The sequence below is a fragment of the Thermobia domestica genome, chromosome 2, assembly GCF_964235325.1.
Source record: "Thermobia domestica chromosome 2, izTheDome1.hap1.1, whole genome shotgun sequence".
NCBI lineage: Eukaryota > Metazoa > Arthropoda > Insecta > Zygentoma > Lepismatidae > Thermobia > Thermobia domestica.
Window position 1 is genome coordinate 2095218 of NC_137455.1, and position 17251 is coordinate 2112468.

Below are 17251 nucleotides of genomic sequence, written 5' to 3' on the forward strand. Positions count from 1 at the left end.
AAAACCCCGACAAAAGCCCACGAACACGGTGTTTGTCCATCACAAAGCCACTTGGCGCGAGTTGGGATCGAACCAGGGACCCCACGCTACAGAGGTGAACGCTCTACCACTGAGCCATCCTGCTACCTTGTCTTTTTGAAGTTATATCCCACCACTTATTTCAACTTATAAATAATACTCATAACACTACCTACTATTTTCTCTCTTTGTTTATTGAAACGGTTTTTCAGTTGTTAGCTGCTTATTATTTTAAGCCCTCAATTTGACACAATATTAATAATTGTTCTATATACAAAATTGAGGATTATCATTTCATTTTTGAAATTTTGCTTTATATTGGAAATTGTTTAGGGTTCTGTCGTTCTCTAAGAGTATTTTTTAACTTTGTCTCCCTTTTGGACAATGAACTAATATGTTCAAGCGCAAACTCTTACTGACTTCTACTAAAGACTCTCCTTGCCTTGGAAGCACATTATCTGTTGAGAACAAAGGCAAACGCCATCTTTCTAAAAACAAACTGTAGTATAAGTTTTTACTGAAATAATATTTGTTGTTTTTATAGGATTGACGAAAATTACAATAAAACAGTGGGAAACAGGAAAGAAGAACTAGAATATACAATCAAAAAGCAAATAGCAAATCAAACTGAAATGCCAGAAGTAATGATAGTGAAAGTAGAATTAAAACCTGGTAAGTTTAAAACTGAGGAAACAATTTATAAAACATGTAATATAGCGGAATATATAGTTATAAATGTAATGATGAACGTCAAAAAGAAGTATTGCAAAGGAATATAACACTAAATTCGTGTGAAAATGCAAGACTCAGGTGTAGGGGCGCCACCTTTTGGTGACTATAAAGCGGACATACTTATCAAGCATAACTCAAATTGTACTTATATATATATTTAATGTTAGAAAATCAAGCTGACGGATTGTATACTCTTGTATTGGATGCTATTTTTAAATTATTTGCAGAAATATCAAAGCACCCCTTTTTCAATTCCAATCATCATGAGCACAGAATCAATCCGATTTCGAAATAGAGACACTTCATAATTCTCTCTTGTCGCTCAGATTGAAAATCGACTATCACTCGCTAATAAAGCAAACTTCATCAAAGACCGGATATTTCACAAAGATATAAATGTTTATTCTATTTAATTTGATTATACTTCTGGCCAATCATTTCAAAATTAACATAATATTTTATTTTGGAAAGTATTCATGCCTCTCGGTGTCACGTGAATAATTTATTTCCAATGGCATGTACATTTCTACATACTTCATAACTTCGTTAAAATATCGAACTCAGAGCACTTAACACACACTTGACCACTAGAAATGAATATCTGGGACTCTTAGACAATGTACACTCACGTTCAAAATGATTATCGCATATCTATAACTGTTTTCTTGTAAGAATATAATTTGATAATGATTTTGCAGGGTACTTTTAATACTGATACTATGTGTATAATCGGGAAATGTATATTTGTGGTAAATTTCATAGGAAAAGAATTATAAATACGAAAATTAGAATGAGTACAACAAAATGTTGCTAATAAACAACAGAGTTTTATTTTCGTTTTATTGTTCTTATTTACTGCACTTTTGACATGAAATTTGCCACATACATGTCTTTGCCGATTATACACATACTAACATTATAAGAAATACCGGGCGAAATCGTTATCAAATTATATTCCTACAAAAACATATTTATAGACATGCGACAATAATTTTGGACATGAGTGTAAATTCTCTCATTAAAAGAGGAGATAGAGGAACTTGTAAATGGTGCAAGGGCATTTTACAAAGGGATTGCTTGCTTTGCATGATTTCTAATATAATGAGACATCTCAAATTCCAATACAATGTAAGAAAACTACCTGCAGGTGTAAATCAATATTAATCTCTCACTGAACAGTAACTTATAGCCTTTTTTTACAAGCTCATATTTGTTAATCTAATTATTCGAATTTTGGAAATATTTTATCTACTCTACTTCATTCAATTATGTCTATTGAAATGTCTTTTTCATTTTTTATTTTATTAGTTTGCCTACCATTTTCTGGCCATAAATCCTAGACTTTATTGAAGACGAATTCGATTATAACTAGAAAATTTATCATAAGAGATTTAGAAGTCAATGACAAGTTGCCTATTACACATCAGCAGTATATTATAAACATAATGTTCCAGTGTTAAATGGCACTTAATCTAAACCTGAACTAAACAGAAATTTAAAATGTTTTAGAACTTAACTAAATAAATCTGTGTAAACAGCAAGGGCGCCCATGTTGTGGTTTCCAAGGGGGGACAAATATAAGCGACGTTTGAAATATAGTTTCAAATTTTGCTGTAACTAATGTAAAAATTCTATTGGGTTTTCGATATTCCCAAGTATAATTTCCTTTAGGAGGGGGCGAGCGCCCCACCTTTTCCCCCCTGATGGGCGCCCTTGGTAAACAGTAAGATATTTTCCTTTCTGTAGTTATTTAAGACGAAATCTCTGTCATAAAATGTATATTGCTCTAATAACGAATGGTAAAGACCTCTTACCACCATGTTTGCAGGATTTATGAGTTTCTTACTATGCACCATTTTTCCTATCTTATTTCTGGGATTCTTATCATGCATCGCTAATTAAAATCAACATCACTAATAAGTTCATTAATGTAATTATTATTTTCGTCGTGTATCTGTAATTAATTGAAGTTTAACTTAGGGATTATTAAAAACTTTTATTTACAATGCGCTCATTTTATTTCATAGTTTAATGACATTGGCGTTCTTTTTGGACTTTCATCATTTACAAACTTCTCTTATGTTTACACTATGTAAGCAAGGATTATTACATAAAAGGATTGGAATTATTTTAGATTTTTTTAAAGTTTTATTTCCATTGTTGCCTTTAGTCCACAAATATTTTTTTCCAATATTGTATGCGTTCAAAATCACCTATTGTATATTACTTGGAATTATGGACTGTGGACACGATGTAATTAGTAAAGTTCAATTATTTCCGCTCATTCCGAAACACCATGCAGAAATTCATAAATCTGGACCAAATTAGTCCACAAGAGAAAGGTGGTGGTAGGTGATAGTGGCCTCAACTTGGCGTCTGTGGGACATCCTGAACGTGCTATACAGGGTGTTCAGAAACCATATCACGTGTATTCAGTTTATTAATTATTTAAAAGTACATAAAATTTGTTTGCAATCCGGTACTACATAATTAAATTCATGACAGCAACCTCTGACTTACAGAAAATTTTTCTTAATCTCTTGGTGTGACAGGGAGTATCATTGTGACGGTGCAAATCGTGGATACGGACGTGAGGTTGGTGAGAGAGGTTCTTCCAATGATTGCAGAACTACTCAAGAAAGGAAATCTTAAGCTCAAAGGACTTAATAATGAAGACTTGAATGTTCCACCACAACTGATGGGGCTTTTAGAACCTATGCAGGCAGGTAAGTGACTAAACTCCCTTATTCACATTTTGCATACACTATGCGTTTGATACATCATTAGGCAACCTTGTTTGTAAATATATTTTAGTAGAATTTTAGAAATTTCAATAGAGATTTCAGAAGCTCTTACAAACTGCATACCAATTAGTATTTTAGAGACATTGGAATGGAGGTTTGTTTGACGTTTGAGGTTTTAAACTTAAACTAATGTAGGCGATAACAATCAAGTTGCTGATAAAGTGAGGTAAAACAGAACACTGAGAATCTCTTCCCCTCACACACAGAGGGTATACTGAGATCTGTTGGCTGTCCATGGTTCTAGAGAAATTATTCGTCTTACTTTAGTGGCAAATCAATGGAGTCATGGAGTCATATATCATCATATCTTAATGGTTCCACTGGTAATGACCAAACTGATCAGGTGTCCATTAAAAAAAATAATGTGTTTCCCTATCACCAAATCCATGTGATAAGTTAAAATCCTTCCTTCATATGTATGTTGTGTAGTGTGTAAAGTATTTGTAAAGTAAAGTATTGATTATAAGGTATTATCTTGCACAGAGAAAGTAGGGAGATATTACGGAAAAATTATGAAACATGATAGAGGCCTTCAAAATATGAATATGAGGAAGAATTAAAAAAGGCCAGGACAAAGCACCCATAATCTGAGTGGGATCCGAACCCGCGGTAGAGAAGTTTCGCGATTGCCATCCTGTGCCTTAGATGGTTCGACCACGATATTCGGAGAAACGTTTTCGGAATTGGTATGACAATCTCCTTCATGAAATAGATTTAGTAATAAAAAATATTGTTAATAAAATCAAAAACAGATAATATTTTGAATTTTTGTTTCGAACAAAGTGTTCATTTATATAGTCTGTAGCCATGGATTGAGTTAGGAATTACCTGCTTGGGGAACAGGCCTTTTGTTCAGTCTCGGACCTGTAGAATACTTCCTAGATGAGTGTGGAGTTAGTATGAATAACTCATATTTGACCATTTTCTTACTGTTATTTCTGTCAAAACAACCGTACAGTCTCGCAAATTTTCACATGTCTTGGTAGGTAGCCATCTTATAAGTGGCTAAATAATGAATAATAAATAATATAGTTACTCATTGTTGGTTAGAATTCATTACACCTCATTATAGATCTGCCGTTTTGTTGTAATGAGTCCTCATAGCTAAGATGAAAAATTAATTATATTCATTCTTTTAAATCCTCAACTGGATATAGTAATGATGATTCCTGTATAGTTTTCAAATTATGATTTATACTTTTGTTTATCAAATACGGTAGTGGCTATCCAAATACCTTTTTCAATATTCATTCAAATACAGATTTATGGTCATCTGAACACCTTGAAAGGACAACTATTATAGGTATTATATGTATTTTGTGTCTTATAATTAGTATTGCTTCAACATAAACGAAGAATACTGAAATTTCTGGATTATATTTCCCTTTGAAGCAATGTATCTTAATTTCGTGAAAAATATTATAAGTTCTTCTTTCATTCTCGGCCATTTTTTACGGCCGTTGACAGGATTAATTTTGTGAGAGGTCGTAGGGATATGTATTTCTTTTAAGTGTACGCTTCTCCAAAATATAATTGCACGCCAGAATTTTTGTTAAGTCCTTTAAAATTGTCAGTTTGGCAACAGTCATAGAAGAGGAAGTAATAGGTAAAAAATAACGAGACTTCCGAACACAGCTCACAGATTGCTGTTTGAAATATTCAGTTCCTCTCTTGTTACTTAGTGTAATGTTAAGTTCATACGATGTATACATCGATCTATGGAATATCCGCATACAAAGTTATGTACAGTATTTGCTTATTGCTTTTACTGTTTTCATTTATTAATTTCTGTTTTACTTATTATTATTATAATATAATAATGTTATCAATTGTGTACGTCTCCTAAGTTGGAGAGAGATCTCTGTTGGAGGAAATAAATAAATAATAGATAAAAAAAGTAATGATACTCTTAGAATGGAAGAATACTACTTTGGCAAACGCAGAAAACTTATTTGAATTAAGTAAAACACAAACACTTTTCGACCAAAGAAGTCGTTAAAATAAACAAATAAACAAAACAAAACAAAAAAAATGTTAAGGAAAAAATGAAATGAAATCTTTGAGTTTTACGTCCCACAGTTATGCCGGTTAGGCTAAAGGGGATGGTGATGATGAATAATGAATGAAATGGTGGAATGAATAAAGTGGGAGGAAACGGGAGAACCCCGAGAAAACCCACGCACACGGTGTTTGTCCACCACAAAGTTCACTTGGCGGGGCTGGGATCGAACCCGGGATCCCAAGCACCAGAGGTGAAAGCTCTACCACTGAGTCACCGTGGCCCCTAAATGTTAAGGAGTTTGCTATCTATCAATACAGCTGTGGAAAACTCTATAGTTGTTCCGATAGCCATGCGTGTTAAGTTCTTTCCTTTTGTGGGGATTTAATAATTTGAACCTGGCTTGAATCCCATTGGCTGATTTTATTTATTTTTTAACTGTTTGGCATAACTTCCGAGGACTTAGACATGAGGAAGAATCAGTGTGCTAACTGAATATTTTCCCAGGTGGTAATTAATTCACTCTTATGCGTACCCAGCCATCATACGTAGTATACCATCACAAAAACTTCTTCGCTTGGTGCACACGTGTCACTACTACGTTATAATGCATGGTCCTACTGAGTTTCTCAGGCAAGTATGCAATTACTTCTTCGATCTATATATAGAAAGACGTGTACACCACATGAAGGAGTGCTTTGTCTGACGTGATATTTCCTCAATTAATATTGAAACCGAGAGAAGTAGAATACTTGTATCACTTTCGGTTGTAGTAGAGAGATTAGAGTGAAGACGGAATTCAGCCTTGGGAAGTATAATTGATTGCAGGATAACGCTTCTTGCTATTTATGACAATTTTTACTCTATAGTGATCGCCGTTAAAACTGAAAGTTGTCGATTTTCTGCCACAGAAAACCGCTTTTCATTATCTATTACAGATTTTATTTTATGGGGATTAACATTAAATTCGAAAATGGTTTACATCTGAAATTTCTGGTTTGAATAGTGGGTTAAGAGGGAAGATATTAGAACGCGAAATCGATCCAAGAAAACGCTTCTCGATATCTCTGATCATTTTTAATATGTTAGGATTAGGATTAGGGATTATATTTCTGAGCTTTCTGCATCTATGGCCATGTTAGCTCGTCACGTATGAGGGATGACGTCTCTCAGCAATCCAAAGAAAGAGAAGGTAGGAAACGGCCTAGGACCATTTTTGTTAGGTGCCTTTCCGGCATTTGCCCGTGTAAATCAATACTGAATTCGAAAATTGTAATGGACTTCTGCCACTTCTGCTGTCAGTAGAGAGTAAATGATATTGATGAATGTATTATTGGAACGCGCGTAATCAATTACAGAATGCACTTCTTGATATATGTTATCTATTTTGCTCTATAGTGATCAATGTTAAATAATAATAATAATTTCTTTATGTCATATCCGGTTTGAATATTGCCTCCGTCAACGTACCCGATTCCTAACTGTTGATCCCATACTGAACAAATTTAGTGGTGATACTTCCAATAGTTCTTGAGATTGCTTTTCGTCTCGCGAATATATAACGGAGTTTCGGTTAGCCAATCTGCTTAACAAGATTCGTTCCTAATTGTAGTACTTTTGTCTACAGTATAAAACTTCTTTCCTATTTCTGTCCTTTCATGTCGAGAATGGCCTGAAACAAGGAGATGCGTTGTCGCCATTATTATTCAAGTTTATTCTGTAATACACTATAAGGAAAATCAAAGATAGCGACCAGAGCCTAGAGCTGAATGTTACTCACCAGGTTATGGCGTACGCTGATGATGTAAATTTAATAGGGGATGATAGGAGAACAATAGAAATAAATGCAGGGGTCTTATTAAACGCTTGCAAGGACATGGGTTTAGAAGTAAATGCAGAGAAAACTAAATACATGGAAATTCGTCTTAATGGTAATATGGCAAATTATGGATGCGTTAAAATATCAAATAATACTTTTGATAAAGTGGATACTTTCAAATATTAATACACAAAAATCATATTCACGAAGAAATAAAATATCGATTAAAAGCAGGGAATTCGTGTTATTATTCAGTTCAAAATCTCTTGTCGTCGCGAATTGTATTGAAGAATTTGAAGCTTAAAATATATAAAACGATAATCATGCCTGTTGCTCTGTATGGTTGCGAAACATGGTCCCTTACTCTGAGGGAAGAAGAACATAAACTCAAAGTATTTGACAACAAGATCCTGAGGCAAATATTCGGACCCAAGAGGAACGAGAATGGGGAATGGCGGAAACTTCATAACGAGGAACTACATAATTTATACAGTTTACACAACATTATTAGGGTAATCAAGTCTAGGAGGCTTAGGTGGGCAGGTCATGTAGCTAGGATGAAAGAAAGTAAGAACGCTTTCAAAGTCTTGACTGGAAGACCGATCGAAAAACGACCATTACGAAGACCTAGGCGCAGATGGGAGAACAATATTAAAGTGGATCTCGCAGAAATAGGAATCCAAAGTAGAAACTGGATCCAGTTGGCTAAGGATAGAAGCTTTTGTGAACGCGGCATTGAACCTCCGGGTTCTATAGGCCATAGAGTTAGTTAGTTAGTTTAGTTCCTATTTCTAACCTCATGAACATTCGAAAAAAAAAAAATCTAAAGGGAGAACATTTATCACTGCTAGGAATTAATTTTCTCTTCTTCAAAGGGGCATACATTTTTTCAGCGAGGAAATTTGCAAACTGGCAATAATAATCAGGCTTTAATTCATTTTAGTAATAACTGTGTACGCTTAAAAAATAAAAATAAAGTATACTTAGATTAATAGTTTGCTTGGTATTTGGGAAATCGTCGAATACAAACTGTAATCAGCTAGCGACGTTCTAAACTGTGAGTTTTCCTGAAGAAAGAAAAAAGGAAACAAATCATAAAATTAGAAAATGCCAACCAAGAACAGCGGAAAATGTTGAGAAACATAAATAGACTAAAAGCGCCCAGTGTAACTCGAAATAGACACATAATTTTTAAATCCCAACAGAAAGAAGAAACTTAATACGCACGGCTGTCGAAATAAGTGTAGAATTGCTCCTGTCAGTTGTATTATTTTTGTTTTTGGTCTGTGTGTTTTCTTTAACTACAACAAAGTTCTCTGCATTTTGCATGGTATTATTTTGCTCTAAAACTAACATTGTATTAAGAAAAAAAAGAAAAAGAAAAGAAAAACGAGGTGAATATTTCACACAGCAAATAACGAGATATGTTGGGAAGGCTTCACTAGTCCAACTCTTTTTCCTCCCTTCGAGTGCATTGTTGGCAAACATACTATTTTAACGGACTTGGAAAAATTTAGGCGCGCAATTATATTTTGGAGAAATGTACAAAGAAGAAAGAGAACTAATCTTATTTAGTGTATGAATTATTTTGTTGACGTAGTTGTAAGTGATGCCATTACATCTTACCATTTTCAGCACTGTCAGTGGAAGATTTTTTATTCTACGATGTAAGATTAGTTTTTTCTTTTCTGTATGTGGAACAAAAACAAAAGTATATCCCACCCTTTCCCTCAAAACTAACTTCATGAACCGTCGTAGCTAAAATTAAGGCTTTTTTCTTCTTAATATTATGCTTTGCTCCTTGCATTCACTTACAAATATATACGTAATAATTTGTTGTAATTCCAGAGAAAGACGACACCGTGTTGTACGCCGTCGTAGGCTGTGTACTATTCAGTGTTCTCGTAGTAGTGTTGCTGGTCATCGGAGCCATCATCATGAAGAGGAAGAAGACAGCCGACAAAATCAGAGCGATCCACGTGAGTTCATTCGCTAGCATTTAACGTTCAGTTATTCTCGTAAATAATAGAACAAGCTAAGCTTATATGTCACAATTTGTGAAATAACTTCTAATATACTTCATTTAACATGTGACGATAACGAGTGGATAGGGGTTAAAAATATGGGTTCGGTAGACAAGGTAAAAAATAAAAAAGATACAATTTAGGGTATATAATACACAGGAATAAATAAAAACAAAACTTCAGAAGTTTTGATAGTTTTTTACTTTGTCATACTGTGACTTCTGGTGCAACGCCAGAACACCAAGTATTCTACTTCCTTTTTTATTTACTTTTATTGTAGATGGAATGATACAGTATTTATATTTTCTGCTCTCTTATCCAGTACACTCGAATATTCGTTCATTTCGCACTATTTTTGACAAAGTTTATCATCACAAATGAAATACACAAAATCAAGAATTATTGAAAAAACATTTTTAACACTCACTTTCATTTTTACTAAGAACAGTTATTTGCGAATAATGATGCGTGGTATCTCAATGATTCATGAGTCTTCTTATTTTGCAAGCAAAAATGAAAATGAAATCTTTCAGTTTTACGTCCGATTAGTTATGCCGATTAGACTAAAGGAGACGGTAATGATAGGAAATGAAGGAAATGGTGAAATGAAGAAAGTGGGAGGAGAACGCCGAGAAAACCCACGCACACGGTGTTTGTCCACCACAAAGCTCATTTGGCGCGAGCTGTGATCAAACCAAGGACCTCATGCACCAGAGGTGAACACTCTACCACTGAGCCACCACAGCCCTCTCCTGGAAGCAACAGATCGCGAATTTATCATGTTTCTGTTTCTTCTTAGATATTTTAATTGTTGACCATTACAATTTACTACATTACATTGTTCTTAATATGGCTCAGTGGTAGAGCGTTCACCTCCGGTGCTTGGGGTCCCTGGTTCGGTCCCAGCTCGCGCCGTGTGGATAAACACCGTGCTTGTGGGTTTTCTCGAGGTTCTCCCGTTTCCTCCCACTTTCTTCATTCCACCATTTCACTCATTTCTCATTATCACCGTCTCCTTTAGTCTAACCGGCATAAACGTGGGACGTTAAACTTAAAGATTTCATTTCATTTCATTTCATTGTTCTTAATAATTTTGAATGCTGTGAACATATATCAAGGATACTTGAAGCGAGTCTAACTTTCTTAATATGATACCAACTGAAGACCATCATAAACCGTAATGATAACTATACGCAATGTTGCCAACTCAAAGGAAAGTTGTATTATTATAAGTATGGTTATATGATGATACTTACATTCTTTATATTCTCATCATGTTTTTTAATCAATCAGCATCGACTCGTATAAAACCCAGATTCAAGAACTCAAATGATTTTGTGTCTCAAGAACCTATAACAGAACGTACATTCTATTTTAAATGTATTCAAATAGATAATAATCACCAAACACTGCTTATAAAAATACGACATTGTTCTGAGCTAGCAACACTGCTGAATATATTGTACTATTATTTGTAGTTGTCATCTTGTTATTTTCACTGAATAATATTCTGAAATATGTGATTGCTTTAATCGTTTTTAAAATATCTGTGAGTAAACGTAACTATACTTTTACTTCCTACTCACGATTATTGGTTCGTACTGCATCTTCCTGCAGGTAATTACAGATTAATTGCGGATTTTTCATTTTCTCATCTGGCAATTGTATACTATTTGAATTAGGAATGTCATTAACAAATTAATATGTTCCATTACAAACATATTCTATGGTTTACTTTCATCTTATTTCTTCATCCAGTTTGATTGAAAATAGTACTGACGGCTGAAATAGCATTTGTGTACGTGTGTGTGTGTGTGTGTGTTTGTAAAAGATTGCTTTGATAGTGAAATCCAATATTTTAAATTTTATTTTGAGCCAAATATTTTAGTGAAACGAAGCTTACACTTTCCCAAGGAAGCTATTAGGGATAACAAAAGAATTGAATGTTAGCGATATAAATGTAAACGTTTACTCGATCAAAATGTGACTTTTGACAATGCTTTATTCAATAGAATAAAATGTTGATGCAATATTTTTATCCAATGTGTCTATCACATACCGTACTTTAGTATGAGATTCGCATTGAAGTTTTCAAAGTCTTTTACATCGGGCCGTTTACTTAATTTAACTGTTTCCTTCCATTTTCAGAGTGGGGAACAGAGTAAAATACCTACTTACAGAGAAATCCAGTTCGAAAACTCAATAGATGGCACCAAGTCTTCTCTGGCACGATACAGGAATCCTCAGAGCATCCCCACCGTCACGGGTGCGCCCAACAGGCTTCCAGCGATCGAGATGCAGGCTGGCGGTCGTGGGCGACTGGATCCTCTGCCACGCGATGACGACAAAGGCTGGACGAATGGGAAGAAGAAAAAGAAGGGAAAGAAGAAGATGAAAGATACTCAAAGGCGGAAATTAATCAGTAACGAAGAGCTGCCTGTGTATGACACAAACATGGATCATGAATCAGGAATCATTGAAACTCGTTCTGCAGAGAAAAGTGCTCGGACATCCAGGTGGAGAACGAAATCTGGCAGAGAGATCCGGGTAAGTGAGCTGGTTTCAAATTTTACTTCTGTGTAACAGGATTTCTCACACTGTAGATTGTTAAAAACCTCAGATGTTGTCAACAAGTAAACACATGTGCTGATAAAGTGACATGTTTTGATAAAGAATATGCTACGTGAGATAAGCTTCGGCCAATTCAATACGTTTGTATTTAAGTCAGGCTGAGTAATATACATTGACTACTACGAAATTACGTATGCATGTTAGATATTTTTATTAGTATATCGTCTCTCAAAAAAATCCATCCGATAGCTACTCTTTTACTTTATTTAGGATCTTAGAATATGAATATTTCTTCTATGTTCTTCTAAGATTACGAAAGATATTATATTATTTTTCAATGTCATATTAATATTCCTTCAGCTTATAATGAACTACAGAAATTACAATAAATAAGAGAACACAAAAATACATACGTATAAGCTAATTTATACATCTGCTACTTTTCAACATAGTTGCTATATGAATTAGCACTTGTAATAGAGCATAAGATTTCTATCCCCGCCATCCTGTTTTGACTGAAAAGTTTGTAGAGTTTATTCGTGCTATCAATATAGTTAGCGTTCTATGAGGGTTTTTTTTTTGTAGGTTTTTACCTGCTTTGTTCTACAACAGTATTCTCTAATTATTTTCTTTTTGTATTTTTGTATTTAACTTTTATTATTATTATTATTATTATTATTATTATTATTATTATTATTATTATTATTATTATTATTATTATTATTATTATTATTATTATTATTATGCTTTTTCACAGCTCGTTTTAATTCTTTAGATTTTTTATTTTGATCAAGCCTTTTATACTTTTCTTTAGGAGCCTTATTTTTTATTCCTAATACTCTGTCAGCCCTTTTCTGAACAGCACGTGTCAGCCATTGGTCTTTCATCACGAGTTCAGATAGTCTTACTTTCGATGTCCCCATTAAATGCAAAAATTAATCAATGTATCCCCGCCTCAAAGAACGTTAAAACCAGTGTACTGGAAAGTAAGAAACTATGCTTGCTGATACTCAAACTTCAATCTCCTTTCATATATATATTAACTAACTAACTAACTCTATGGCTTATGGAACCCGGAGGTTCAATGCCGCGTTCACAAAAGCTCTCCACTGACTTCTATCCTTAGCTAACTGCATCCAGTTTCTACTTTGTATTCCAATCTCTGCGAGATCCATCTTAATATTGTCCTCCCATCTGCGCCTAGGTCTTCCTAATGGTCGTTTTCCGATTGGTCTTCCAGTCAAGACTTTGAAAGCATTTCTACTTTCTTCCATTCTAGCTACATGACCTGCCCATTTAAGCCTCCTAGACTTGACGACCCTAACAATGTTGGGTAAACCGTATAAATTATGTAGTTCCTTGTTATGAAGTTTCCGCCATTCCCCATTCCCGTTCCTGTTGGGTCCGAATATTCGTCTCAGGATCCTGTTCTTAAATACTTTCAGTATATGTTCTTCCCTCAGAGTAAGGGACCATGTTTCGCAACCATACAGAACAACAGGTATGATTATCGTTATGTATATTTTAAGCTTCAAATTCCTCGACAGAATTCGCGACGACAAGAGATTTTGAACCGAATAGTAACACGAATTCCCTGCTTTTAGTCGACATTTAATTTCTCCGTGAATATGATTTTCCTCTGTTAATATTGATCCTAGATATTTGAAAGTATCCACTTTATCAAAAGTATTATTTAATATTTTAACACATCCATAAGTTGCTGTATTCCGGTCCCGACGCACTTCCATGTATTTAGTCTTCTCTGCATTTACTTCTAAATCCATGTCCCTGCAAGCGTTTAATAAGATCTCTGCATTTCTTTCTATTGTTCTCCTATCATCCCCTATTAAATTTACATCATCAGCATATGCCATAACCTGGTGCATACCGTTCAACTCTAGGCCCTGGTTGCTATCTTTGATTTTCCTTATAGCGTATTCCAGAACGAAGTTAAATAATAATGGCGACAACGCATCTCCTTGTTTCAGGCCATTTTCGACCGGAAAGCTCGTGGACAAAAATTTTCCTACCCGGACTTTACTTTGGAATTCATTTAAACATATCTTAATTAATCTAATTAGCTTTCTCGGTATTCCAAGTTCTGTAAGAACGTTGTATAATGTCTCTCCTAACCGAGTCGTATGCCTTTCTAAAATCAATAAATAGTTGATGTACCGGAGTATTATATTCGCACTTTCTTTTTAGAGTATTTGGCGAATGGTAAATATTTGGTCGATAATTGATCGATTTCGTCTAAATCCACACTGATAATCTCCAATAATTTCATCTGCGTATGGGGTCAGTCTTGCTAATAGAATATTTGAAAGGATTTTATAGGATGTTGACAGAAGAGAAATACCTCGATAATTATTACAGTCAGTTTTGTCGCCTTTTTTGTGAATTGGAACAATGATTGATTCTTTCCACTCTTGTGGCAATTCTTCCTTGTTCCAGATAAGGAGAATGAGTTTGTGTATCTTGTTCCACAATTTTTCGCCTCCAGCTAAAATTAACTCAGCCGGAATTTCATCTACACCCGGAGATTTGTGTTTCTTTAATTTCTTTATAGCGGTTTCTACTTCTATTCGGCTGGGTTCTGGAATATACGGTTCTGCGGTGTATATCTCCTTTTCTCCCCGCACATTAGTTTTTGACTGCGTGTTCAGCAAATCGTCAAAGAAATCTTTTCATCTATTTAAGAGGCTATCCATATCAGTGAGAACTGTTCCGTCAGCTTTTTTTTAATATATAAGCACGAGGTTGATAGCCTTTCGTAAATTCGTTGATTCCCTTATACATGTCCCGGATGTTTTTATTTTTATCATTATCTTCAAGTTCCTTAATTTTAGCTTTCAAAAGATCGCGTTTCTTTGTTCTAAAAGTTTTGGAAGTTTCCCGCCTGATATCTGCGAAATTTTGTGTAGTTATTTCATTCGGATTTTGTAGCCAGCGTAATTTTGTCTGTTTTCTCTTCTCTGCTAGTTTTATGCATTCCTGGTCGAACCATGGTTTGTTCCTACGTATTTCCGCGTGTCCCAATTTTTCTTTTGCTGAAATTTTAATGCTATCTCCAATTTCAATCCAGTTATCCTCAACACTAGTGCACTCCAAATCTTCTAAAGCCGAGAATTTCATACACATATACAAGGAAAAATGTATTAAAACAAATTATTATCAGAAAATAGTTAAACCACTCTCACAATACTAAAGAAAATAAACTATAAGAGCTTTCGCTAAATATTTCATCAGATTAGAATTCAAGGAAGTAGGAAGAAAATCAAAATTATAGAACAGAAAACAAGTTTGAAGCATTTTTCAGATTCGAATCGTAGTGTACAACTAAATGTTTCACACCTGACAATGGGATTGGCAAGCTTGTAATTAATCGCTTGAAAAAATGATTAATTTATTCAATTAAAAATTTTGTTAATTTTTAATTTATTGAATTAAATTTTTCAGGACTTAATTTTCAATTGATAAAGGTTAAAATGGTATGAATTGTAATTTTATTTTTATTTTTATTTTTATTTTTATTTATTTTATTTTATTTATTTATTTATTTATTTATTTTGAAAACTATGTGAAATGGTGTTCTGGTCAAACTTTTCTTAACTTGTTTTAAAAACTTCACGGACCGTTCCAGTATAGAAGTGATTAATGCAGGTCCCTTTTCTCAAAGTAGGCTCAACTTGCCTTAAAGTCTGGGTCATGGACCTTATAATAATGAAACGGCCATTAATGAAGTTTGTTATATGTATCTAATATGATTTTGACATGATATATACTTACTACTATTACTATATTTTAATATATATAAAATCTAAAAATTGTGTTTATTACCCAACAGATACACTAAAAATTATATGAAAAATTCATAATTTTCATTAATATTGTCCCCTCAATTTTATGACATTTTTATTTTATTTTCATTAATTATCATATATGTTTAAAAGCAGTAACTTTTCATAATAATCGATTCATTTTCTGATGCTCTTAATTCCATCCATTAAATTTTGTATTAACTGTCATAACTCAAGACAATACTCATTGCACAATAATCAAAATTATTTTTAATTTCAATTTTAATCGATCAATTTTGAAGTTGAAAACTATGCCCTCTATCATGTATTCTGTGCGCTATAACAAGGTGAAGGCTTTTAGATTGCTGTAAACTTTTATTTTATTCCCACACACCATAAATATTCGCAGAACATTTCGAGAATATCCCAGGTTTCTTACTTGTATGATCTCTGATAAAAATTAACTTCAGCACCCCCATGAGGTAATCAATGCAAAACCCTAAATTTAAAAAAGAATTAAAATGTTGATGCCCTTATTCATCCGGCATTCGACACATGTAACTCTCCATTTTTCCTAGTTTTAGTGTTGTCCAAATTACCTGAAGGAGAGCCAACTACCACCGACCTATGTTAGTTAGACAAACTATGAAGCCATGATCTAAAATATCTAATTCTTTATCAGTTTTCTTTTTGAAGTTCTAACTTTTATCACGTGTTTCATATTCTTTTTTACAACTTTTATCTTTCTTATTTTCCTCACGTGTACAGAGAATTATTTTGAACATTTTCTTTCAGGCTTTAAGTGAATCCGGAGACTTTGATGTGCTACCAGGAACTCCAACAGACGACTAAACCTTCTCAAACAAGGCAAGAAGCAAGACGTTTAACAGGCCTAATCACTGCGAAATTTAAATACCGCTAATTTTATAGTAATTATTGATATCTTCAAATAGGTAAAAGATAATCGAAAAGTGGAACAAGAGTGCGCTAGACAATATTATTTTACATGAGGTACCGTTATCACCATTCACTTACCTGCTTTCGATTTCCAACCATTTAGAAAATCGGCATTTATTTTCGCGTTTCTAAATGGATGCAGACTCAAAGCTACTAGGTGACTCGTGATAAATGCAAAATAATATTGTTTAGCGCACTCTTGTTCCAAATTTCGATTATCTTTTATCTATTTGAAGATATCACACAATTACTGTAAAATTAGCAGTATTTTAATTTCGCCGTGATGGAGTCTCTTAAGGACTAAATATATACCATTATATGTACAGTAAGTGTTATTCAAATGTGCCAATTGTGCTTTTTTCCCCTTCAACAAAATACAGAGATTACTAAATTTTCTTACCTTTAAATACCATCAATTTCTAATTTTTGTTTTATACATAAATGTAATGTTCAAACATATCAAATATAAATATGTACATAACAATATAAATATACAAATAAAATTCTTAAATAAAATGAAAAGCAGT

At 33.8% G+C, this 17251-nt stretch overlaps 1 protein-coding gene across 1 annotated transcript in view; it reads left to right on the forward strand.

Moving 5' to 3' along the window:
- LOC145669808 (uncharacterized) overlaps positions 1-17251 on the forward strand; it is a 330876-nt gene extending 313625 nt beyond the window's left edge. Inside the window, exons 39-43 of the mRNA XM_081738154.1 lie at positions 563-690; positions 3303-3476; positions 9221-9351; positions 11545-11943; positions 16563-17251. Coding sequence (XP_081594280.1) covers positions 563-690; positions 3303-3476; positions 9221-9351; positions 11545-11943; positions 16563-16619 — 889 coding nt within the window. The 3' untranslated portion in view covers positions 16620-17251. The remainder of the gene's footprint in view (positions 1-562; positions 691-3302; positions 3477-9220; positions 9352-11544; positions 11944-16562) is intronic.